The 25,234-nt window shown below is 41.8% G+C and overlaps 1 protein-coding gene across 1 annotated transcript in view; it reads right to left on the reverse strand.

Annotated features, from left to right (window-relative positions):
- The window catches only part of LOC142062737 (cytosolic phospholipase A2 epsilon-like), a 37,494-nt gene extending 12,519 nt beyond the window's left edge, over positions 1–24,975 (reverse strand). Inside the window, exons 1-12 of the mRNA XM_075105638.1 lie at positions 24,852–24,975; positions 24,435–24,521; positions 17,254–17,329; positions 7,143–7,279; positions 6,195–6,323; positions 5,477–5,517; positions 4,866–4,908; positions 4,384–4,447; positions 3,284–3,453; positions 3,064–3,159; positions 1,959–1,996; positions 585–720 (exon numbers count right to left, since the gene is read on the reverse strand). Coding sequence (XP_074961739.1) covers positions 585–720; positions 1,959–1,996; positions 3,064–3,159; positions 3,284–3,453; positions 4,384–4,447; positions 4,866–4,908; positions 5,477–5,517; positions 6,195–6,323; positions 7,143–7,279; positions 17,254–17,329; positions 24,435–24,521; positions 24,852–24,878 — 1,044 coding nt within the window. The 5' untranslated portion in view covers positions 24,879–24,975. The remainder of the gene's footprint in view (positions 1–584; positions 721–1,958; positions 1,997–3,063; positions 3,160–3,283; positions 3,454–4,383; positions 4,448–4,865; positions 4,909–5,476; positions 5,518–6,194; positions 6,324–7,142; positions 7,280–17,253; positions 17,330–24,434; positions 24,522–24,851) is intronic.
- Between the last annotated feature and the right edge of the window lie 259 nt (positions 24,976–25,234).

Genomic DNA, 25,234 nt, shown 5'->3' on the forward strand with positions numbered 1-25,234 from the left:
AGGGAAATTTGTCATCTCTGCATCTGAGTTCAGGCTTCACACTGCAGTCATGGGAGCATAATTAAAAGAGAGAAATCTGATTTCTCCCCACCTTGGGCCCTCTGTTATCACTCCCATTTGCCAAGGAAGCGCACGCTCTAGCTGCAGCAGGTGATGAAGTCAGAAGGGCAGCATGCTGTGCTCACACAATGGGAGCCTAAAGGCCAGCGCAAAAGGCAGAACAAAATAAAGCCCAGTTTGAACCGTGAGGGATAGAAGTGCTGAATCAATGGTTTAGATCTGGCCAAGATGACTCTGAGGCCTAAAAGAAGCTTTGGCTTTGATCCTGAGAGCACCTAGCCCTTCTCTGCATTATTTTGCAGACTGCTACTCAACACAAAGCTAGCTCCTGTAGCAACAGGGCTACAGATTTTAATTAATGTTCCCTATAAATACTCACTTCTTCCCTAGAATAGAGAAAAGAAGTCAGCCATAGCTTGCACGTGAAGTTGTACTCTCTTTCCAGGAAAATGGGAATTGAACAAAAATGCTATGTTTTGACACTCAGCTGTGGAGAAAGCAGAGAATAATTATGTCTCAGATACCTCATCATCCTGCAAGTCATCCTCCAGCTGAAGAATGTCCTTCAGAGCAGCTGCAACCACCTTCTTCCTCTTGCAAATGAAATCCTGTTCCTGGGCACACAGGTCAAACCCCAGGCGTACATCTAGGTCCTGCTGGCTGGAACAGAGGATCAGGTAATTGACATCACATTTCTAGACTAATTCAGCATTTTAACTGCTTCTACTTCATGAATAGACGTGCCTTCACCGTCAGGTCTCTATAAAGCAAAGCAGAAAGAGATGAAATGTTTTAGTTTGTTCCTGGAGAGCAACAGTGTGTCTTCCTTTGGACCGAGAGGGTTTCTTTTTTTGTTTTTCTCCTCGCCGAGTATGCCTGAAATTAAATATATCTAAAAGCAACAAGTAATATATCCACAAGCATTGTTTCCCTGTCAGACACAAAGCCAAAGCCTGCGGAGGGCAGTGTTTTAAAGGCAGCTTTTAAACACACCTTCAAAAGTTGCGCAAACTTCCACTGATACCTGCGAAGCGTGGACTGAAGCTGTGGACTTCCGTATTCAGATTTTTCTTGTGTGTGGGTGCATATAGTCATTTATGAATATTTGTAAGCGCTATAGGTGCAGTCTGGAAGCTGCTGTGAAAATCTTAGGTGTGGTAATGAAGAGGTTTTAAATGACAGCTGTAAAATGTATGTCTGTCTCATAGCATATTTACTGAAAAGAAACAGCGTGATAGAAGGTGCACCTGCTTTTGTAAGGGAAGAGAACTTCCTGCATAGTGTTACGTATTCACCTTATAAATTTTACTAAGGCCTTCGCCATATCTCAAAATACACAATGTGTTTCCATTGTTTAGAAATAAGCAATCACTTAATCGAGTTAATTTGCATTTATCTTTTTGAGTAGACATTAAAAAAAATAAATGCAGGTACTTTCGTTATTTCCATTTTTTTCATATCCTAGAGTGACCAGGCACTTTCATTTTTTTTCCTCTGACCTCAGGAAACAGAAAAGTTTCTTTCAATTAGTTTTGAAATGCTGCTGTTATTGAAAGTCTGCATTTGGCAATAATTTGTGGAGGTATCAAAGAGTGTCTACAGTGGCCCTTAGCACATAATTTTGATTGCAGCAAAATATCAATAGAAAATTGGCATGTTCTTTATAGAACCTTTTCTTAACTCACTGCATAGTCCCATTACATAAACTCACGGCCACCGAAAAATCTCTGCATTGTGTACTGAGTCCATTTATTTTATAGTCTGAAATGATGAATGTTCAATGAGCCAACATTCAGGATGCAGGCAGTAATAAAGGGATTGGAACTTGATTGACAACTATCCAAGTTCAAAGAATTGAGGGAAAAAACCATGGAAGGAAGATAGATAAGTTATCTTACCATTTTTTCACCTTAAAGTGCAAATCAAGTTTTCTGTCCTGAAAAAGAAAAAGGTAAAATTATGAATATTGATATTTTATTTTAAAAAAGTCTTTCCCCCCCTCCACTCAGGTATAGCTTCTTTGGGTCATCTTTACATCTACAAAGCTCTGAACTTTTGTAAACTGAGACTGGGAGATAGTGTCTCCTCTCGATGTTTCATTAGTACCTAATGCTAATAAAGATCTAATAAATTAAGACTTTATTATTATCATCTATAGTCTCCATCTTCTCTCTGTTTTGTGAAACTCAGGTGTAGCTCGCGCTGGTACTCACAGATAAGTAGCAGAATTGCTGCAGAGCTACACCTCACCTCCCTGGAAGGGTCCACCATTAAACACGAGTCTTGAGACTGAAGTCTCTCTCTCAACAATACGAGATACAAGGGGAAGCCGAAGAGGCCGAGCACCCAGTAAGTGTGGCGCAGGTTTGCCTCCTGTGGCAGCGTGCCAGGCTGCAACCTCACCCCGCTGTCCTAGTGGCACCCAGGGACCTCCAGCCTGGGGAAGGACACAGGCAGTAGGAGGAGCATGAGCGACACCTTAGACATTCTTCCTCCTTCTGCCCTGGATGTCCCATTTTATTTTGCTACAAATAATTGACTTCGTTATGCATCACCCTAGATTTGAGGAAGGTTAGAAAACAACCGACTCTCTGTAAAGAGAGGTGGTCTTCTGTGGGGGGTGAATTTGCAAGTAACGTAGCACAGTTTGACACGTCCTTGAACGGAAGCAATGCGGCAGTAAAAGACAGAAACAGGAATTTGGGAAATGCCGAGAAGAATTTAAGTAAGCAAAACCGAATAGAGCAGCCTATTAGAATGTAGCGTAAGGCGCGTGTTTAGAGCTAGCGGATGAATAACAGAAATTGTTTGTGCGCATGGCCACATGAGGAATGTGTCAAAAAGGTATATAAGCAATGAAAAGCTGACAATAAAGGTCTTCTGCAAAACATCTGTCAGGAGTCCGTGACATTCATCCCTGCAGTCTTCAATTTCTGCTTCTTGGGAACCAGAAACAGTTTTTAAAAGCTTGCAAAGGATTCCTCTTGGCCAGTGTCAACTTACCTCGCCAACTACTTCCCACTTGGAGGGGAGTGACTTCAGAGGGAGAGTCAGGGGGATGCCTCTGCTCCTTCTTGCTCTCCGTGGCACACAAGCACACTGCAAAGGAAGACGGAGTGCTTTTTGGTTAAGACAGAGACGTTCTCCTCTTGCTGCCTACTCACACATAAAGGTCAGATCAAAGGACTGTCTGTGTTGACTACCGTGTTCTGGGGCAACGTACAAAGGTGGGAAGCCTCCTTTTCTTTGTGAGTACAACATCCAGAGAAGGTTGCTTGTATTTGGCATAGTGGAAGAAAATGGGTCCTTGGAGAGGGGAGCTGGAGTCACAGCCCACCGAAGCTCTCTGAGTTTCTTCAAAGGATCCTCTCACTGTAAATGTTAGCTCGTTTTCTGAAACAATGAGATAAAATATACACATGAAGTTACTTTTAATTGCAAAAAAGAGAGAAAGGGAAAAAAAGGAGCAAAAGGTAACTTTGAACAAACCCCTTCTCTTCTGCCTTTGTATTTAGAAAGCTGTCTTCTGAAAGTGATCCAAGACCCAAACATTACAGGTCGTTGTATCTTTATAATGGGCTAAACAAGAAGCCAGGTGGGAGTGTGATATGAATGGTACTGCATTTTAGACTGCTGCGTTTCTATTGCAGTTGCATCATGACATGGTGAATGCAACCAGGTACTTTGCACGTAAATCATCTCATCCCAGGCCAAATAATGGGCAACAGAAGTCCTCAGTCCCCTGAAATAAGATCTGACTCTGCAGCAGATGACCCTGTTTATATAAAGAGATCAGCTAATCCTGCTGGTGTGTGTTATGCATGCTCTGAGATTGCCTACCAGCTCCAGCCCCTCAGGGGATGTGGGCAGAGGAACTTCTGGAATCTGGATCTTGATCAGGGCCAGATGGGAGCCAGCTGCTGAGCAGCTAGCCCCTGCAAAAAATTAGGTGTTTCTGTGCGCATGCAGAGTCGACCTGTCAGAGATCCCGAGGAAAGTTAAGGCCACGGACTATTGCACCTAGGGAAGTAAGCTTCTCCAGGGTTTAGCAGTACTACAGCAGAGGTTTTCAGGATCTCAGCTTGGGGTTTAGATACCTGTTCAAGCATCTGATATTGTTTCTGGTCTGGCACAAGGCTCCCTGCGAAGTCAGAACCCTGAACCTACACCTGCTGCACAATTGGTAGCACTCCCTACTGGGAAGATTTACAAATTGCTTTAGAGGTGGCCAATTAAAGCCTTGGTATTTGGATGATACAATTTCTAGGCATTGTTAGAGGGGCTTAAATCACTAATATTCAGGTAAAGAATTAATAAGCTTACCTGAAAAATGCTTCTTTTTCATCCTGCTGTCCAAGTGAACTTCCAAGCAGGCTACTTCACGACTCTAGAAGAGATGGGGTAGGGACAGAGAATTAGGTCGCTCATCCAGCGATCTCACCACCAGTGCCAGCAGATGCTGGAGAAGTCTTTGTAGGAAGCGTCACTGCTCGAATGTGGGGGCCAAATGTGTTGGAGACTTCTGCCAGACCCAGTGAAAGTGAGAACTAACTACGCGGTCACGTGGGAAGGTGGTGCTATGATAAACACATTGTAATTTTCAATGGATGCAGACAAATCAAAGGAAAAGGATAGCTGTCTGCAGGCTCCTCTGGAATTGTGCTGGCTTCCTCAAAGACACAGCTCCTAAGAGAAAAAGTATCACTAAAGAATGAAGACTTGTCATGTTTCCCTCACTGCCATCGTAGTCAGATAAGGTAAGGAATGATGTGGGAAAGAACACAAGAAAACAAATAATATTTTACCACTATTGCCCCATTTGTGATGATGGTTTCAGGAGGATCTGGGCTAGAAAACAAGAACAAATAATATGTATTTATAAACAATATAATCTGGACACTGTCCTGAACAGGACACATCTTTCTCTCTTAATATTTTTTTTATTTCCTCCTTCCCATTGCTTGTAGAGGTACGCTCCCTTATCACTAGACCCCACATAACAGCCTAGTAGAAATGATTCAATTGCAAAAAGCGCCTGGAAAGTGCTTGTAACAGCCTTAATAGCATGGATATGTCACAGATTAGGTAGCAACATTCTCCTACCATCAGCTACCCAGAGAATCCTCTCCAGAAAATCTATAGACTTACTGCAGTGGGATTTACCAGCCCCAGAAAACCAACTCCAAACTATGTACGTAATATATAAATTTTAAGAGACAGTCACAGAATTAAAAATTCTGAACTCATTCTCCACATCATAGCGTTCTCCTTTCTTACAATGATTTGCTGATGCACACATTACATTTGGAAAGAGGGTGAATCTAGCTATTAAGACGATACTGGGTGTACAGAAGGTTTCTCAGCACTGATCCACCTATCCAAGCTGCTGCTTCCGGAATAATGGGGTTTTACTCACATGCTCTCCAATACAAACTCAACTTCGAGTTCCTCCGTCCTCTGAAAATGAGAGAAAAAAAAATAATTAAGGAGTCTCAATTAGTATGTGCAGAGGATTGCAAAGTGACCCACGTTTTTGCAAGCACAGTTTCCTTTATGCTTTAATAAATAACAATATCCTGTTTTGTGCTTGTTATTGTCAGCGTTAGAAGGCAGAAGCAGCTTTTCCTTCCCCAAGGAAAAGAAGATCTCAATTGTACTAGCAGAACAAAGGGTGCTTTGTGCTTATAAGTCTCCCTAGCAAACCTTTATGTTTCACTTTCTTCTCTGCCACCTTCCATGTGCTGAACACAGCATGCTGAGAGTTAAGTGTTCAGTAAAATATTGTGGAAACAGGCCATTTCCCCGTCCTTGTACTGGTTTTCTTTCTATGATCTTTGTGAGGATTAGATAAACACTGTCATTTTCTGTCAGATTATTAAAAGTGCAAAGATTCCCTAAAATTGCATCTGCTCTGGGGCTTGGGAATTTGGCCATAATCTGTGCCAGAGGAAACTGAATTTGAGGAATTTGAGAAGGCCATCTATTTTGGCACTGGTGTGCAATTTCTAAGGTTTTAATAAATTTTGTTACATCTTTACCACCAAGCTAGTCCTGGTGGTAAAAGGCAGAAGAGCCAGCACACCTCTTTAATCAGAGGGGAGAGAAAGGACATCAAGAGGTATTAAAAGCCTTACCTGTGGCTTTAGCAGGAATGCTGTAAGCACTCTTTCCCCAAGGGGGATTTTAGCTACATCAAAAAGCACAGTTGCATGGTAATCATCATGAATGATGTCTTCATCAGAAACAGTAATTTCCAGAATATTCTGGGGGAATAAATAAAAAACATCCAATTTGTTAGCATGTACTCAAGAAGTATGACATTGTGCAGCTCTTTCAGGTTCAGAGCCTGCTTTACAAGTGAGGAAATAGAAAAGTATTGACGGCAAAGTGTCACAAGGAAGAGTAAGAAAATGAGTGTAACCTCCTTTATAAGAAACAGCTTCTAGACTCATCAATTAAGGCCGAACTGAGATTTTTCTTGGGTCACCTTTTATGCTTTTAAGTTGCTCTCACCAAAAAAAGCAATCTTTTAGGAAGGAATATAGATAGCCAGAAATCCTATATTGCCCCTTATAAACATGGGCAATAAAGGTCACTTCGTATTAATAATCACTTTTCTAAGTGCTTGGACTTTCCACTTCCAGCCACCTATTTGTAGGTATTATTTGAGTGTAGTATAATTATCAGCAGCAAACGGAATAACGATCTTAATCATGCTAGAATTTAGCAGCTTCCTGGCATTGATATGCCGTTATTTCTTGTCGTCTCAGGGAAAGATGTGTTTTTCTGTTATAGTGTTGGTTTTTTATTTTTATTTCATAGTTTCTCCGTGTTGGCACTCTGTCATTGGTTCCATCAGCCTTCTCCAAGGAGGTCAGGTTCACATTCAGATATATAAATAATAACCATCTGTTAGGAGAGAAGTGGATTCCAGCAAAAGTCAAAATTGTTTTCCTCCAGCTTGCTAGGGGTATTTTAAGTAAACTCAGAAAAGCATTAGAGGACATGACGTCCTGTTTTGGGCTAAACCAAAAGAAGCTGTTTAGAGATGAGATGAAGACGAGAGTTTTTGGTTTGTGTACCTTGACTTGTCTCTGTATTCGGAAGTAGAAAGTTTCATTCCACACGGGATTTCTGCAGTTTTTTATGGTTTTGGTGTGGAGTTTTTCATCCAAAGCATTTGGCAACCAGAGGCTCACATAGCAATCAGATTGGCTTACTGTAGAAACATAGGCAAAAAATATCTGGCAGTGGAAGCACAACACAAGAAGCGGAGGCATTGAAATGCTCTGTAGCTTGAACATGGATGAGAGATGGCCAGTTCTTTCTGATATACATTGGCCAAACCGGGAAGCGAGAAATCACACAGCTGGATGGAAATGAATTTTTTGTTCGTCACAACACTATTTTTAATAAGCAGAGTATTCAAATAGCTATGCACAATCCTACACAATTTAAAAAAAAATACAGTCCTAGCCAGTGGATAGAACAATATGAATAGCCAGGAGTCTTATATGGTCCCTTATCAACCTTGTTCCAGCTCTCTGTGAATTTGGCAGGAGGAGAAACTGCGATTGATGCAGCAGAGTGAGCCTCAGACCCTGAGAGAGATTGAGTGTGAATTGTCTCTGTGTCACCTTAGCTTTCTGAGAAATCTTAAAAGGATCATGTCTGAGTCTGATTCAGATAATAAATGTCTGGCATACCTGGTTATTAACCCTTCATGATGGAAAATTAATTATTCCAGCTACCTAGAGCATTGTCTCCTTAGGTGGGGTAGGAAGGGAGAGGCCTACCAGCAGTACAGTTGCTTCTGCAGGAGGTCAATAGGTAGCTGGAGCCTTTTCCTGGTGTTTGCTGATGCCTCAAAGATCTGGAAGCTATTTCCTACTCCACATCCCTTCCCAGGAAAGATGAAGTGGCAGAGAGGATTTGGATCTTGTGGATGAAGGGAGTGAGGTTGCAGTTATTATAAGGGATCATCTACCCATAGACCATGAACCAAGCAAACGCCAGAGAGATTCTCAGACCTTGGACAGGAACTTTTCCAGAGGCAACTGAAAGGGCTGATCCATCCTGTTGTGTAAACACAAGCCTTGGTGAGAAGAGAGGAGAAGGGGAGAAGCTTGGTCCCATGGCGGTCAATAGAGATAACTACCTCATGAGCAGAGAAACAAACACTATCTGTAAGCACAGCACAGGTCTTGAGTCTGTTTCTCAAGGTTAGAAGAAAGTTCACCCTAGTACTTTTATCAGGATATCAGATATATTGCTTTGGGATACTTAGGCTAAATATAAGGTGTTGCCTGAAATGCAGAGGCCCAGTGACTGGGACATCCCTGGAGGATGATGCCTGTCAGTCAGGGAGATTCCCAGGTAACCCTTCACTCTGAATCTGAAGGACTTTCTTGACACTGCTGGGAGTTTTGCCTCACGAAGGATGGGTGTTGCCTTTCTGGCTTTGAAATTATTTCCACAAGCAACATTTCAGTATGTCATATTTTTACATAATCTAAGCAACAGAATAATATATTGGCTTTGGCAATTACTGGTGTAAGATTCAATGTACAGCTTGTGGGAGGGCTGTGATTACCTATCTGTCTGATAACAGAAACGCCTCCCCTATCTGCGCTGTCTGACAGCCTGCTGAGCTGTGATGTACTCAGCCTGATAAGTGGTATTGCTGGCTCTGATCTAAGGAGTTTCTCAAGAACACATAGGAAGCCTGTACCAAAGCCAAGAACCAAACATAGCTTCAGGTTGTCTAGACCATCCCTGCTGTGATTAATGCACTTATCACTGCCAGTCTCCTGTGTTCCAAAAACATGAGTCCAGTGTCCCCAGAATCACCAAAGTGGTTGAGATGGGAGGTACTTCAGAAATGTTAAACTGATCCGAGACATAATTTCTCTCCTTTTTTTGTTTCTGGCCATCATAGGGTGCAGGAAGGACACATTTCTGTATTTTTTGCTGTAGTTGCAAAGGCCAGTTCTTTTCCTTTCTTCTTCTTAATCAAAACTGAGATGCTCTATCCTTTTTTAAATTCCAGCTTTCAATCACACTGTGTATAAAACAAGACTCATGATAGAACTGAGAAAGGTGGCAGTGCTGAAACTCTGAGCCAAGCATGAGTGACAAACCACAGCACTTACAAATGTCTTTTATTACTCTTTTATCTGGAATTTACTGATTTTCTGGAGTGTTTCCTTTCACAAAACATTTCCACGAGGTTACTTTCTAAAATTATTTTTCCATATATGTGTTGCTTTCATAAATATTTACTTAAAATAAGCTATTGACAATTCTTTGACGAACTGATGAAGTACAGGCTAGATAAATGGACAATGAGGTGGGTTAAAAACTGGCTGAACTGCCAGGCTCAAAGGACTGCAATCAGCAGCACAAAGTCCGTCTGGAGGCCAGACCTAGTCTTGTACCCCAGGGGTGATACTGGGGCCAATGCTGCTTAACATCTCTATTAACAATGTGATAGGACAGGGTGCACCTTCAGTAAGTTTGCAGGTGGTACAAAACTGGGAGGAGCTCTGGCTCTGCTGCCTTTCAGAGGGACCTGGACAGGCTGGAGAACCGGCCCAACGTGAGCTTCATGAAGTTCAGCAAAGGAAATGTAAAGTCCTACCCGTGGGAAGGAATCACCCCATGCACCAGTGCAGGCTGGGGACTGACTGGCTGCAAAGCAGCTCTGCAGAGGAGGACCTGTGCATGTCAGCGGACACCAGGTTGAACACAAGCCAGCAACGTGCCCTTGTGGCAAACAAGGCCAACAGCCTCCTGGGCTGCATTAGAAGTGTTGCCAGCAGGTGGAAGGTGATCCTTCCTCTCTACTCAGCACTGGCAAGGCCACATTTCTGGGTTCTCCAGTACAAAAGAGGTAAGGGTGTACTGGAGTGAGTCTAGCAAAAGTCCACAAAGAAGATGGAGGGATTGGAGATTCTGCCATATTGGGAGAGGCTAAGAAAGCTGGGACTCTTCAGCCTGGACCAGAGAAGGCTCAGGGGTATCTTACCAGTGTATGTAAATACCTGATAAGGTATGGGGGAAGAGGGAGGAAGGGGGAGATAAATAAGTCAGAGTCAGGCTTTTATCAGTGCTGCCCAGCAAAAGGTAAGAGGCCATGACCAAAAAGCAAAATACAGGAAACCCCATTTAAACATAAGAAAAAACTTTTTTTTACCATGAGGGTGGCCAAACACTGGCACAGGTTGCCCAGAGAGGCTGTGAAGTCTTTATCCTCAAAGATGTATAAAACCCACTGGACGTGGCTCTGAGCAACCTGCTGTAGCTGACCCTGCTTTGAGCAGGGGGCTGGACCAGGCAACCTCCAGAGGTGCCTTCACACCTCAGCCACTCTGTGTGACTCTGCAATATCAAGGCCAGTTGGTCACAGACAAATTTCATATAATTGTTAGTAACTACTGAGCGCAAATTTGACCTTGAAGATGAGGTTGAGACAAGGACAAAGCTAGGACAAAGCACATCCTCTGTCTGTGGAGAAAAAGGGAACTATGCCATATGTGTTTTTGCCACAATTCATCTACAGTCCCTACTGATGGGGAGAGGTTATTGTTTCCCACGAAACTCCTGTGATTTTCTATATTTTCCTTGAATTGTACAGACAGTATCAGCTATTCCCCATGTTGTGACTCTAACTGAGCTTATGCATTTCTGTAGAAGTGGCAGTTCCCTCGAAGCCAGGCTAAGCTGTGAGGCACACAGCGGGACAAATAAAAGTAACAGGATAGTTGGATGTCTGCTGAATGGTGTGAAGACTATGATACCCTGATTACAAGGGAGCACTTGAAATGACTAACCAGCTTTTTTTGCTCCCACTTATCCCTGAATAAACTGTACAAGAGAGCTACTGAAAGTCTACCAATTTATTTGTTGCTACCTGGGAGGCAGTATAAAAAAATTATATTTGCCTTTTCTTCATGATCTAATTGTAATGCAATTGGTGGGCACCGTTAGCAATTCCATGCCATGCCAGGCCCTCACCTCAGCTCACATGTTGCAGCTTCATTCCCTGATGACACAAAGTCACCCCATGTGGACGCTGGGACAGCTGAACTCAGTCTCTTTGGAATTCAGCACTAATTGACCCTGCTGTCCTTTCCCAGTTTTTAACCACTTCTGATTCCATTGCATTCGTCTGTTGGTGGGACTATTTCTCATCTCTATCTTCATGCTAAAGGTGGGCTAAAAATTCAGGACTGAACTGGAAGCCCGCTGTTTGCTGCTGTGTGAGAGTACAGTACTGGGACACGTTCCTGAAATGAACCATCATGTGCTAAAAATCATTCCTTTCCATCACTAGTAAGAAGAAAGTGAAAACCAAAACATATAAGAAAAACTAGTCTCATAACAACAATGAACGTAAACCATAAAATCCCATTTGTCCTGTTACTGCATTTCATAATGCCAAAAGAAGAAATAATTTTCTTCTAGCAATTTCCTCTCCACCTGCACAGACAGGTTCCCCTTGAATCTGAGTTTACTAGAGTTCACCTAAAAGGAAGAAGAGAGCTGCTCCCATTTCTGAATCGTTGGACATGGGCTCCGGGGACATGTTCCCTCACCAGCATAGTATGATGCAAATATTAAGAAGTTACCTCCAACTGCTGTCTGTCTGAGAACTGATTTGAACTGAACTCAGTCCTCTAAATTATACAGATGCAACAGACATCTGCAAGTGTAATATTACTCTCTGTAACTTGCTTGTGGAAATAATAAAGGCTCATAGAGGTACCATGCTTAATCAGTGATGTCCTTTACAAGGAACGGACAGTCTCCTGTGTGGATGAGCCCTCCACCCTGCCCTGCCATTTAAGTTGAGTGGCAAAGTAGGATTTGCTTCCTGGAGCACAGGCTCAGCAGGTGCAGTACCTGCTGCAGCCACAGAGCAAAGCTTTCACACCCTGGGCCACCTCTGCCTCCTGCACCAACAGCACCACTTGCATTCTTGGAACAGAATCGTGAGTATCACCTGCACTAGTGTATTCTCCCTAATTTTTTTCATTTATTTTCTGTAGCAAAAATAACCCCTGATGTCTTTGGAGAACCACTCTGATTTGCAAATACTCCAGGTGTGTCATCCCAGAGCTGACTCATATCTTCTGAATGGATAAAAGAAGAGCTTCCATGAAATAATTTCATAAGCTAAGAGAGAATAAAGGCCCTGAGCTCCTTTTTTATGACTATGCAAAACCTCTCTTCATCCAAAGATGAAAACCGAAAGGAAGATGCAAAGAAAAAAGGAAGGGTAAAGGGAGTGGTGTGATTGTTCTGACCTCCCAGCTTAGGTTTCCTTCCACGTGCACCTGATTTCTATAGTTAGAAAATATACCTGATAATTTCAGTCACATTTCAACCCTGCCAAGATTTTACCTTGTCCTACCTCAGCTGAGAGCTGATCACAGGGATCCCCCTACCCACAGCCTCTTGAACTAGCAGGACAACATTCAACAGAGAAGTTTCTGTGTCCAGGAAGACATCACCTGTCAACCTGAAACTCACTCCAAGTAATTTCTTACTGGGACACGCGGCTCAAATTCACCTCTGCAGTCCAGGCAGAGTGTTGCAAACACCCAGCACCAGCGAGGCTAAGTATGTCCAGCAAGAGCTGACACCCCTCCTTGTCACCCCTGCTGTGTTAATGAGCCCAAACATGCTCTCCAGCAGCAAAGGACAGCTCTTGTATGTGGTATCATCTGGTACCCGCATAGGCTGCCATGGTTTCAGAAAGCAGCCTGTTGCAGAGACCCCTTTACTCAGGTCTTCAGGGTTATGCAAGATCCAGCAGAGTCCGAGAGAGTTTGGCTCTTTCACGTTGTACTAAATCCTAGTGGTGAGGGCCACATCGCTGCAGGTCTGTGTCACCAGTGTTGCCCAAGGACCGAGGAGAGGTCTGCTTTGCCTCAGGGCGAATCCCCTCTTGCCAGATGAGGCAGATCCCCTCACTGATTGTCTGTTTGTCCGCAAGAGTGGGGTAAGGGCGTCACCTCTAGCTGTGGGGTTTAGGGGCTGCCATCAACACTAATGATGGCAAAATCGGGCTGGGCTGGGAGCTTGGTGCAGCTCTGTGTGACCACCCAATAACTTGTTTGTTTAAGGAGAGCAGCTGGAGGGTGTTGGAGAGCCTGTGCCGCCACGGTCCTCCTCTGCCATTGCCTGGCTCCTTTCTTGTCCTTTTGGGAAACAGAGTCACTGGAAGGGGTGTTAGGAGTGATGAAAGGAGCTAATACACAGTTTCCCCCACTACCTCATCCTGGCCAGATATTTCTCCTACACGTGGGGAATTCTCTAGGAAAAGTGACACCATTAATAGAGTCAGGAAACATGAGCTTTTGTAAAAACCTCTGGCACTAGCCTCCAGCTGAGGAGGAGCAAACAAGCACACCAATGACCAAAAAAGTTATTCTTTTATCCAAGGCTGCCTGCAGTCTCAGACTGAGGAGGGGAATATAGTCTGGCACTTGCTTTGCAGTGGTAAGAATCCCATAAACTTCACTGGAATTGCTTCCTTTCTAGCATGCCTACCACCTCCCTAGCCTAACCCTTGGAGCCTGGTGTTAATACTCAGCACCTGCAGGGCAGCAGGATGAGTGTAAGTGATCTTATCTGGGCACCTGCCTCTCTAGTGCCCACAGTGAGATCAGGGAGTGCCAGAAATGTATGTTTGAATCTGACCCATGATTACAAATTGGCATCAATGTCATTAAGAATACAGTGAAAACTAATTAGCTCAGGTCTATCCAAGAGCATTTGCATGATAAGACAGAAACCAGTTGTATGAAGTATGAAGCAAATGTCAGGGCTGAACATTACCCGAGTATAGAGGAGCCCGAAAAAAAGCGATAGAATCACCGTAGGTGTATTAAAAGGGCTAATTGATCTATTGAGGGGTAGAGGGTTGCTTTCTTTTTGTTTTAGCTTTTTTCTTTGCGTGAAAACAGATGCAATCACTGCCAAGCTCTAGCAGCACATGTTGACTACAGGCAAAGGTGTAACATCAGATTTCAGGATAAGCTGGAACTCCATCTGAGCTTGCAAAATACATATCCCACAGATCTTGAGGTGCCTGTTTAAAACACACCCAGGATCAAGTTAGGTGCACACAATAGTGAGGAATGTCATTGGAAGTATAGAGAAAGAAGTGGAGTTTTCTGAAGCCAGGATTTGGCAAGTAAGTCAAGGAAAAATATAAAAACTCTAATGACCAAAGGACAAGGTGTGACTGCACCTAAAGGGAACTGAGACTAAAATCAGGGAAACAGAGCATATTTTAGCCAAGCGGAGGTGAACAGAAGCTCAAGTAAGCAGATAACTGTGCATGCTTAGAATGATGGGAAACCAGCAAGTGGGCAGAAAAAGTCACAGAAGCTGATGCACTTGGTTGGAAAAGTGGCTTGTTCTTGGATTTGATATTTGGAAAACAGAAATCTAGGAAAATCTGAAATACCTTATCACAAAAATTGTTAGCCTTTCACCGATATCTCACAGTCAGATAGCACCTGAATCTTCTGCCTATAATCTGTTTTCCAGGGGAAAAGATAATATTGATGAGACAAAGCTAGGTAAACATATTTTTCAAATTCTCATCAACACATGTTAGCATGTATAGCTATTTTAGTTTTCTGATACTTCAAATACTTTCAAATGTTAAAAACTAAATATTAAGCTAAAAGCACATCAGTATCATTGCAAAAAAAATCAAGCACTTAAAAATTACAAGATATCTTTTCGCATTGTACTGAAGCATTTAAACCACATGGTATCACACTATTTTTCCCAGGAGATTCCAGCTTCTTTGAGAGCACAGGCAGGTTGCTCCTCAGTCAACAAAGAACTATTTAATATTTGTTTATCTCCCTTGTTCAAGGGCATGCTGCTTTACAGTGCTCCATTATGGTACGACACCCTTCAGAAACAGGCCCAAAGTCACAGAGTACCTGGACAATTATCAGCAGGAAGGAGAGAAAAAACATCCTTTCCTTCACCTGTGGGTCCCCAAATCTTGCTTACCATAATTAACAAAAGAATCTGAAGATACTTCTCACTGTTTCTAGGTCTTACCTCGCATCTTAGATTAGGATCCCACAACACATAGCTAGAGATAACCCCTTTCAGAATGACCACATCATCTAAATAGATGAGAGAGAAAAATATGTGGGAGAAGATATTCTGTAATCTGGTTTATAGATAGGGCAACAGAGGCACAGAGTGTTTGGATGACTTCCCTAAACTTATACAAGTCTGTTGGCAGAGCTAAAAACTGAGCCCACACATCTTGGTCCCTACTCCAGAGATGTACCTTTTGGTGATAACGGGAATTTCCTAAATCTCTGCATCTCATTATTCAAGACTTCTGAAATCCCTCTGTCCTCAGGATGGAGGACAAGGTTGTAACAGAAACATTATTTTGTGAGAATGCAGCATCATTTCACTTTGTGCAATCCCTTTGCATAAGCTGGTGAGTCATGGTTCTTATCTTGTCATTAAATTTCCATTGCAGATCAAAGGTGATACTGAAAGAAATTAAGTCAACACTTCAAAGGAAAGAAGGTGAGGTCTTGCATGTATGTGTAGTGTTTCATAGCTGTGAAAACAAATAGAAATCAATTTGACCTTCTTTGCTATACTATGATATTTCTTCTATTCTCTGCAACCCAGGATTGCAGAACATGTGAACTGAACGCTTCTCTCCAATTTGGCTGGAAAATTTACAATGGTGACATCCACGTTCTTGAAACACCAAAGTGAGTGGAACACAAAGAGCTGGTAAGACATTTTCTTTGTAAAATATTGTCCCAGAAGGTGAAGATAGAAAAAAATGGTAGCATCCGGGGTGAAAAGAGAGAACAAGAAGGTATCCAGCCATATCCTTAGCCTTCCTCAAAGCCTGTCTGATGACTTACTGCCTCATGGAGAGATGGAACTTTAAAGCTGCCTGTCTCCTAGTCCGAAGTAGTCTTCTGAAGCAAAACCTGTTAGGGTGTCCAGGCCAAAATAATCTGGAGCAGAGCTGCTAGTTTACTGACAGCATTGCCTGCCTCATCTTATTTCTTTGGAAAAGTCATGCCTGTCATAGTTATTTGTTGGAGTTTCTAACTTCAGGGAGTGTATCAAGACAACCTGAGTCTCCTTGGTATGCAACGTACAGCATTTCCTCTGACACCTTTGGTAACTGCACCAAAGCCACCATATTTTGGAGTACCATAGCTAAAGAATTGACTCTTGGTCTGTGCAAACAGCAGTTGTAAATGACTTTTCGTTTTGAGGGATCCCCTAGCTGCACTAAAAATATTAAAAAGCAGGAAGACAGAGGAGTGAGGTAATGTTATGTGAAATGTTGGGCAGTAGAGAGGCTGTGGTGTTAGTGAACTTCAGTACAATCTCCCCAAAATGAACGAAAATGTGTATTAAAAGGAGGAAAAACAGTATGGTAAAGGGATACGCAAAACTAGTTATTACTGACCTGCCAAGTTCATGAGGCACATGTAGGAATGGCAGGAGAAAATTCTCCAGAGAAAAACCTCTGTGGAAGTGGAGGACCAGGTAAGGGCTGGCCAAACACCACATGTTTTCAGAACACTTTGCACGTAAGCTGTAACACGGCACGTACTACAGTCCCCAAAAGATTTCTGTTATACATCTTTCAGTAGGGGGGCAAGAGTCAGAAACATCCATAACAACATGGCTGCTCAGGACATGCACTTTATAGACCTCACTGAACTTCCGAGATGTGGCAGGGCTCTTTAGAGCAAAGAATTAAGAGCATCTTATATGTAAAGATTTCAGCCCTGTATTCTATGTATTTGTTATAGACATGTGATATAAACACCTAGGTATTAAAACTGGTGTTAGGATATTTTCACACTTCTGAAATAGCCAGCTTGTGTGTGCTTTGCTGGCTGATGAAAGTCTTAAAGATTTAGTCAATACCCTACCTGACATTGACATGTTGCTGAATTCTTAAAAAAAAAAAAAACCACCCAAACCCAAACAACAAAAAAAGCTCTGAAATTGTAAATAGATATTCTGTGGCAGAAAGCGGCTTTGATTGTGATTTCTCAGCCGATTTCTGTTTTGCATTTGTGCAGTGGCTAGCACAAGCAGGAGCTGATCCAGTAATTTTAGAATTGTATAATGGCAGTAAGAAAATCTGGTACTTACAAAAATCTGCCTGATGAGCATTTCTCAACCTTACGATTCTTACAGTGAGCAGGGAGTAAGGTGACATTTCTTCCTGCTGAAAAAAAAACAAAACCAAAGGAGATGTGCTTTAAAGTTTGGGATACATGTACTTATTGTAATGACAACCAAACACTGAAAGGAGCCCAGGTTCTGCTGAAGCCAGCTCTTCCAGTTGACATCACAGCAAAAATACAATAGGCAACAAAATGTACTTTCTCCACAAACTTCATCAACCCCTAAAATCTGCAGTCACCTACGCATACAAAGAGAAAGTGTGGCAGGAGAGGATGAATAGGGAAGTGGAGACAGGAGGGAAGCTGAGAAAGTTCAGCCAGGCAGCTGCATTAAATCATACCTGTGGTCGTCAGCATCCAATATGACAACACAAAATTCAATGAATCATGAATCAGAAATGCTCCAATTTTCGTTGGGGGGGACGAAAAAAAAAAAAAAAAGAGGGATCATCTTGGGTTTTCTCATTTGTTTTTAAAATAATCATTTTCATGGTGGAGAGGTGTCTAAGGATTAGTATTAGCACCTTAGGGAATGTCTCAGACCACCACTGCAATACACAGCTTTGGACAAACATTCCTAGCTTGCTTTGTGAGAAGAGAAGCTTTCCTTACCAAATGTGGTTATCTGATTGATAGACATGGAGTAGTGAAACAAAGTACGTGGCTTTGACTACAATCCGTCTCAAAGAAGGCTATCTCCAATTCCTTGTTGAAGATGCCAGGCCTGACCAACTGGGTCTGTAAAAGATGTACCAATCACATGTGCTTTAGGGATTTTATACCTTCGGAGAACATGTCCAGCAGCAGCAGCAAAAGCAGCTAGAGTATCGGCAGAAAGATGCTGAAAATGGACAAAACTTACTGCCTGGATTCCCTGACTGTGGGAACAGTTGTGGAAAATTTGTCAAAATAGCTGACGTTCATAGAAAGAAAAGAGAGTTGCACCGTGGCTGTACACAGGACACTGAAAAGGATGAATCAGCACTGAGGGCGGCTATCTGTATCATAGTTTAAGAACAGAAGCAGAAGGGGGAATTTCAGAAATTTCCAACTATATTGAGTAATACATTCCCAGGCTGGTGTATGATTTTAATAGGAACAGGTCTCTAGATATTGGGAGTAACACAGTAAGACTTCAGTGAATTCCAGAGGACGAGGGTCTGTGTAGGAGAGAAAATACTCTTTCAAAGTCTGTCAAATCCCGAGGGCTGACTGCATACAAAGATACTGTTAGCAGATTCTGAATTGGCTACCTCCAGTAAGAGGGGAAGATATAAACAGTATAGCATGAGACCTTGAGAGAGTCAGGTTATGGAATAATAATGCTTTCTTTTCAGGTTTTTAATAAAACCAGAATGTCGTAATATTAAAATTATGTAGATCTGGGAATAGGGAAGTGTGAGTTTGCTGTTCTAATAGCAAAGGTCTGTGGAAGTTGTAAAATGACCAGACTAATCGTGACGACACTTGTAAATTTGCGGAAAGATGTTCAGCCAAATAATACTGAAAGAACAGTACATATCAGGGTCAAGCAATATGTGGCCACTTCAGTGATGTGGAGGTCTGATGGTGGTCACTGATATTCAAGAAGAGCTCAAGGAGGAGTTGAGATAATGGCAGAAGGTAAATAGATCAGTAATTCTTACTAAAGTAACCTCAAAAACAACAACAAAAGGCAGGCAAAGTAAGAAGCTGTGAAAGCTAATGACCAAAAGTTTGAAAAGATTATTTTAAAGTGAAAATGGAGGAGTGCTGGTGAAAGATGATGAAATAATTAGGAGATGTTATCTATTTTCTGAGAAACTTCAATTAAAATAACAGGGAGAAACTCGAGTGAAATAAGAGAAAGCACATTTACAGCTGCAGCTACTGTGACAGAAGTCAAAGACTGCTAAAAAGGTCAAAGTATAAGAAAGCAGTGAGACAAGGCAGTACATCAGCTGCAGCGTGTAAAGCTTTGGACCATGGGGAATTCATCATGACAAAATTTAGCTTAACCTCCCAAACCATCTCCCTCTCTATGAGGATGAAAGACATGAAGGTTACGAAAAGAATTTGAAAAAAATTGGAGTAATTCTATGATAGATATAAAGCTTCATGAAAGCTATGAAGTTATCCAATTAAACAGCAAGAATGATTTTTTTGAGAAAATGCTAGGTAATTTAAAAGGCATATTAAATAAAAATTAAGCAGTGCCTAAAATAACCACGAAGCTTTGCCCATAAGCTCAAGCTTATAACAAGGAATCGTATTATCAGAATGTTTTCAATAAGCGGACTAGTTAAAAATGCTAATACTTTTTGCTGTCAGGTAGAGAAGCAGCACGCCCAAAACAAGATGAGGGCTATTAGGTGCTGAACGAATGCATTCTCTTTACCAGGCTGCAGGGAGTAGAAGGTCTTGGCTTCTGGGTGGATGTATTCCAAAACTAAATAGGAAATTAATCACTGTTGCTTAAAGTCGTATGTAGGGCACACGGTATTTTATAGGGCTATTTGTTCTGAACAGGGGAGGTAAGATCTCAGCATTATCAGGCTCTGGGCTGAGCCAGCTCCACGCTGTTGTTTCAACCATTATTGTTAGACCACTCCTTTTTCATCAGCAAAGAATAACTCAGTGTCTTCTTGCTCAACATGTTTTTTTCTTAAAGAACAAACGCTCTTTGGGTTTGTCCCTTTGTTTCTATACCTTTCTCAAAAACAGTACTCAGAGAAATATATAAAAACTTCAGCAGACAGATTTCAGGAGAAATAAATGCAAGAGTTAAAGGAATGGCATTCAGCGTCAGTGCTCTCTCTTAGCCTTCTTTAATGGCACCAGTCCTTCAGCCAGTGTTTTGGAATACAGGTTTTTAAAGATTATCAGAGGCGTGTATGAACCACCATGACTTTTTACGAAGTAGAATGACAGAAGCAGAAACAAACGTGGCTTCTGCGAAGACGTAGGTTGTGCGCTTGTTCCTGGGTGCCGTTGCAGGGAACTAGAGGCTATGTGAAGAGTGCATCACAAGAACCTCATGCTTTGCATGCAAATGAAGACAAACTGATAAGAGACCTAGAGTATGGAAGGGCTATATTAGGAAGGAAAAAAACCCCAAACCCAAACAATAGAACATACTCAGTGTTTCCATGAAGAACAGTAAGACATTACAGAGATTAGATAGCGTCGAAGATTATGCAAGGGTTCAAGTACCTAATTTCATGTGGAATCATGATGAGAAAGTGGATGGGGATATTTGGCGTCACCGGAAGATGGCTGGGTGCGAAGGGCAGGAGTTTCTTTAAATTTGAAGAGCTTGCCAAGGGAACAATAGGGCAGAGTACCCAATGAGCCATAAGGTACAGATTAGAAATTTGATTGAATGAGAACCAAGAATTATTTGACACCTCCAGGAGGAGAGTTCTGAATAAGTGCTAAGAGAAAAGCCAATGATCTGTGCATGGAAACTCTGTGTACCAGGAGAAAAATGTCACCCTATTGCCAGGGAAACCTGAGACCTGTGAGACAGCAAGATACAGGCTATATCAGCCAAAGCACAGCCAGCATTCAGCCATGGAACCAAGACCACAAGAGAGAGAATGGAAAAAAGACTCAAGGAATTAACAACAGAGGAAACAGCTAGTGATATAAGCCTGAGAGATGCATTCAGTAAGTGTGTTTGGTGGCAGAGAACAGGCAGCCAGGCAGGTTATGGCTGAGCTTACCCCAGCCTGAGCCTTCACTGGATCAGCATGGCCCGTCAGCAAAATCTTTTCTGGTACCAGCCTGCCTCCAAGAACAATGATTACTTTAAATTTGAAGGAATAATGAAATTGCTAGTTTTATCTCCATATTCTCAACAGTTTTACCAGTTACAAAAAGGTTTGCACAGCACTCAGAAGCAGACTGTACCCTGAACCCCTCTTGTGTTCTCTCAGTACAACACTTAGATTGCCGTATCATCCAAATCAAAGTCCTTCAGGGGAAAACCAATCTGTTCTAGAAAACATTTTCATCCCCTCCTTAGGGTATCAAAGGAGGAACAATATTCAGTGAACATCATCATCATCATCTGAGACACCAACACCTTGGAAGAGAACTCTGAACTGTTAACTGTAAAGCAAACCTCTGAAACAAATGAGAATGAGACTTATGCTCTTTAGAGGTGGCAGTTAATGAAAAATTACTTCATGTAGTACTTTTCTGATGGCCAAATGCTAGACACGAAAACTACTCCAGAAAATTCAGAGCAAAATAATATCCTCTTATAACTGAAGCTCAGATCCCTGGTGCCATCAGTGGAAGTCATGCAACCAATCATCCTTTCCCTCTAGTCATCGTTTCATTGCCATAATACATTAAAAATGCTAATAAAATAAAAAACAAGTGTGTTGATGCTGATGATTTTAATTTGTGTTATATTAGAAAAATGGTTAGTTCGGGGATTGGGTAATATAATCAATTATCCATGAGTGACTAATTATCATAAACAGCCATTTTCAGCACAAAGTTTGCATTCCATATTAAGGCAGGAGCAATTCCTGATATATAGAATAAAGAAAGTATTACCAAAATTTGAGAATCCACAGTACACAGATGAGCACATCCTCTTGCAGTCCCATCTCATAAAGATAAATCTGTGTACCCTGAACCTCTGAACTTATCCCTGCAATGAGAGAGTGATGGTCAGGCTGAGCAGCCTTCCTGCTCATTGTTACCCCTGCAAAAGGTAACCTTCCATCACAGATAGTTTTCTTTCTAAGAGGGAAGGGTGACAGGGCCCTTGGTAATGCCATGGCTTTTCCTAGTTTTGCAGCAAACTGTTAAGGTATGTGCCTCACTTTATGTGCATCCCTTACATAAATAAAGACCTGATTAAAATTCTCCTAGCTCTTCTCTGGTTTCCGATTTTGTGTCCAGCAGAATACTTTGGTGAGCCTCCCAGCACTATGTTAATCTCAGCTCAATATTAGTAGTATTATGCTTCCTAGTTTCTTGCTCTTTGCATTACTGTATACAAGTTTTCAGTGCCTTCGCAGATGATGAGACAACAACTATTTTTTTAAGCTGATGTTTTGCCAAGGAAAACACCAACTTTTTTTTTTTCATTTTTGGAAATAGCAGATTATTCTGCATAAGACAATGCACTAACAAATAATATTCAGTGATAAATATTCTAGATTTAGTGTAATTATGGGCTACCTTACTCCCAACTATTTATTATTTTCCTTTAGTATGTTTCATCTTTCCTGTATTCAGGAGTAACATGCTAGAAGGCAGACTGTCAGCTCGAGACTCCCTGAAACACCTAAAAAGATGCTCTCTTGATGCTCCCACCCATTTTAAAATATGAAGGAGGTTTCACAAGGTTGTTATATTTTCCTGAAAAATTAGCAGGGAGGCATATTGGCTTTGTACTGTAGCAGACAACACAGCTAGGTTCCATGCACAGCCCCTGGACATGTTTTTCTAAACCCAATCCTGTAACTACTCAGTTTATCACTAACTACACAAAGTCCTCTCAAACTGAAGCAAGTACTCGGGCAAATATTTGAGCATTAGCACTAAGGAATTCTTTGCACCTGTTTACTTGTTCTGGGACTCAAGGTCTGCTATAAGCATGTTTATCCTTTATAACACCTCTCTGCTAATGATTACCCTCCTGTTGAGGGAACCCGATGCTAGCGAGAGGCAGAAATGGGCCAGCTTGCACAAGTCTGTGCCTTTAATGCCAGTTTTATGCCAAGCTTTATTACAGAGGAGAGAAGACGTGTTCAAAAGCCAGGAGACAAATAAAGTGTCTGAGAACGTGCTGGTTGTTAAACACCTGTGGATAGCACACAGAACTTTTGGAAGTTTATTTGATAAGGAGAAAATATGACAAGAACAACAAATTAAAGTTGTGGAAAGGGTCCCATAGCCCCTATACACAGGGGTTTATGGACACAGGATTTTCTTTATATTACTTTATATACATTCAAAAACGTGCTGAATTCTAACAATCTTTATATACATGTACCTAGCTTAGTGGTAAAGAAGGGTTGGATGCTTTTAGCCATGAATATTCTTAACCGAAACACAACTTCAGTAAAAATACAGTAAATAATTAGATAAACGCTATGGAGATTGGGTCACTGCGCTCCTCGATAGTTGCTTCTCCTGCTTTAGTACATTTCCTTGCTAAGCTTTAGCACTCACACAAAGAACAAACTATGAACACCTAAATGCCACATCAGTTTTGGTTATGCTACTTTACCATTTACACCAAATTTCACACCCACTGAGAGTTTACCACCCTTTTTGTTCACTAATTTCCATCTGTAGGATCTGCCAGAGTGCTACTAACAAGAGATCGCTTTGATAAGGTTGTGACATACATAAGCAAAATGATGTTTGTAGTTTTCTATTGATTTGGATGTCAGGTTGCACAAACAAGAAATTAAACATGTAGGTTTCCTATGAGCTATAGGCACTGGAATCACATGCCATTTAAGGTATCATCAGAAGGAAGTTAGCTTTTTGTTTGGAGACCCCAGTTTTATCTTGAGGCAGCTTGGCACAAAGTGTAGTCAGCTGCAAGCTGAGAGCAGAGACAAAAATCACTGCTGATGCAGCTGGTACGTGTTTGGTGCAAATATATCTCTGTCACAGCCCTTGCACAGGTTCCTAGACTGCTTCTTTTTGTTGTGATGAGTTGCACGGTGATCAAAGCAGGTATTTGTTCTGGAAACTGGCAGTAATGACCAAAACCCAAAGGGCTGCCAACAACCGTGCTCTCACTTTCTAACGCTGGCAATGTTCTCCATTCATGCTGGGCTAAAACTTCATTAAAGTCATAGAGATAGATAGTATTAAAAGACAGCCAGAGCCAGTCCCATTTTAACAGTACACTGAGAACATTTTCCCTAAGGAATTTCTCTAAGGAATAAAACCATTAAAATAACACACTTTGTGTAAATAGATAAAGGAATGGAATAAAAAAAAAAACACCCCAGTGGAAGGCAGATGTTTCACCTAAAATAATTTGCTTTCACAAAATGTTTCTATATCTAAATAAGAACGTGAATCTTTAATAACCAGATTTGGCAAAAAAAAAAAAAAAATCCCACCCTTCTCAAAAAAACATTGGTTTAGTCCCACCTATTTTTACTTTGCTGAAGTTGGTACCTTGGCATCAACATTGCTCAGGGCTGCATAGTGCCTCATCCCTTTCCTTTCTTCATTTTCCAAGAGGCTTGATTTGCTGCTTGAATGCTGTTGAGGAAGAGAGAACAAAACATGTAAAAGATAATAAAGACCAATTTTTCTACTTATTTCAACTCCCCAGCGTGGAATTGCAACATGGAATTGGCAATTCACACCTCCTCATTGTTTGTGGTGGAAAATGGCAGCTGTTTCTGTGCTATATGGGAAGATACCGACTCCAGATCCTCATAGCTGCAAATAGCCAGGGAAGGACAATCTTGTTTTCTTGGAGATATATGCCCTACAGGTGACAGTGGACTTGACCTGTTTATAGTCTGGGGGCCAATCTGAATCGAATACTCAGAGACTCCTGCCAGCTTTGTTCTGTTTTCCACTTACCTGAGGGAAAGCAGGGGTTGATGCCATCAAGATCGTTGCCGCATTAAAAGCAGGTGCTGCAAATAGCACCTGACTATTAGGCTCCACAGCTGCCAGTGCCTCCTGAAACAAATTTACAGCCTTGAAGAGTGTCAGAAGTTGCTGAACGGGTGTTTTATTACACTGAGTCAGAGCTCCACCCCTCCATGATTTCTGAAACAGAAAAATTTCCCACCCACATTACTTGTCCAAAGAGCACATCTGTTGTAAGGTATGAGCGTTCATATCTGCCGGGTTTGTGACCCAGCGGACCCTGCTGAGAGACCGGATTGTTGCCACCTGGGGGCTCATGGAAATGTAATAACAATGACAATCTGGTTGATGACCTGCGAGAGGTGGTCTAT

The sequence above is a fragment of the Phalacrocorax aristotelis genome, chromosome 10 (genome assembly GCF_949628215.1).
Source record: "Phalacrocorax aristotelis chromosome 10, bGulAri2.1, whole genome shotgun sequence".
NCBI lineage: Eukaryota > Metazoa > Chordata > Aves > Suliformes > Phalacrocoracidae > Phalacrocorax > Phalacrocorax aristotelis.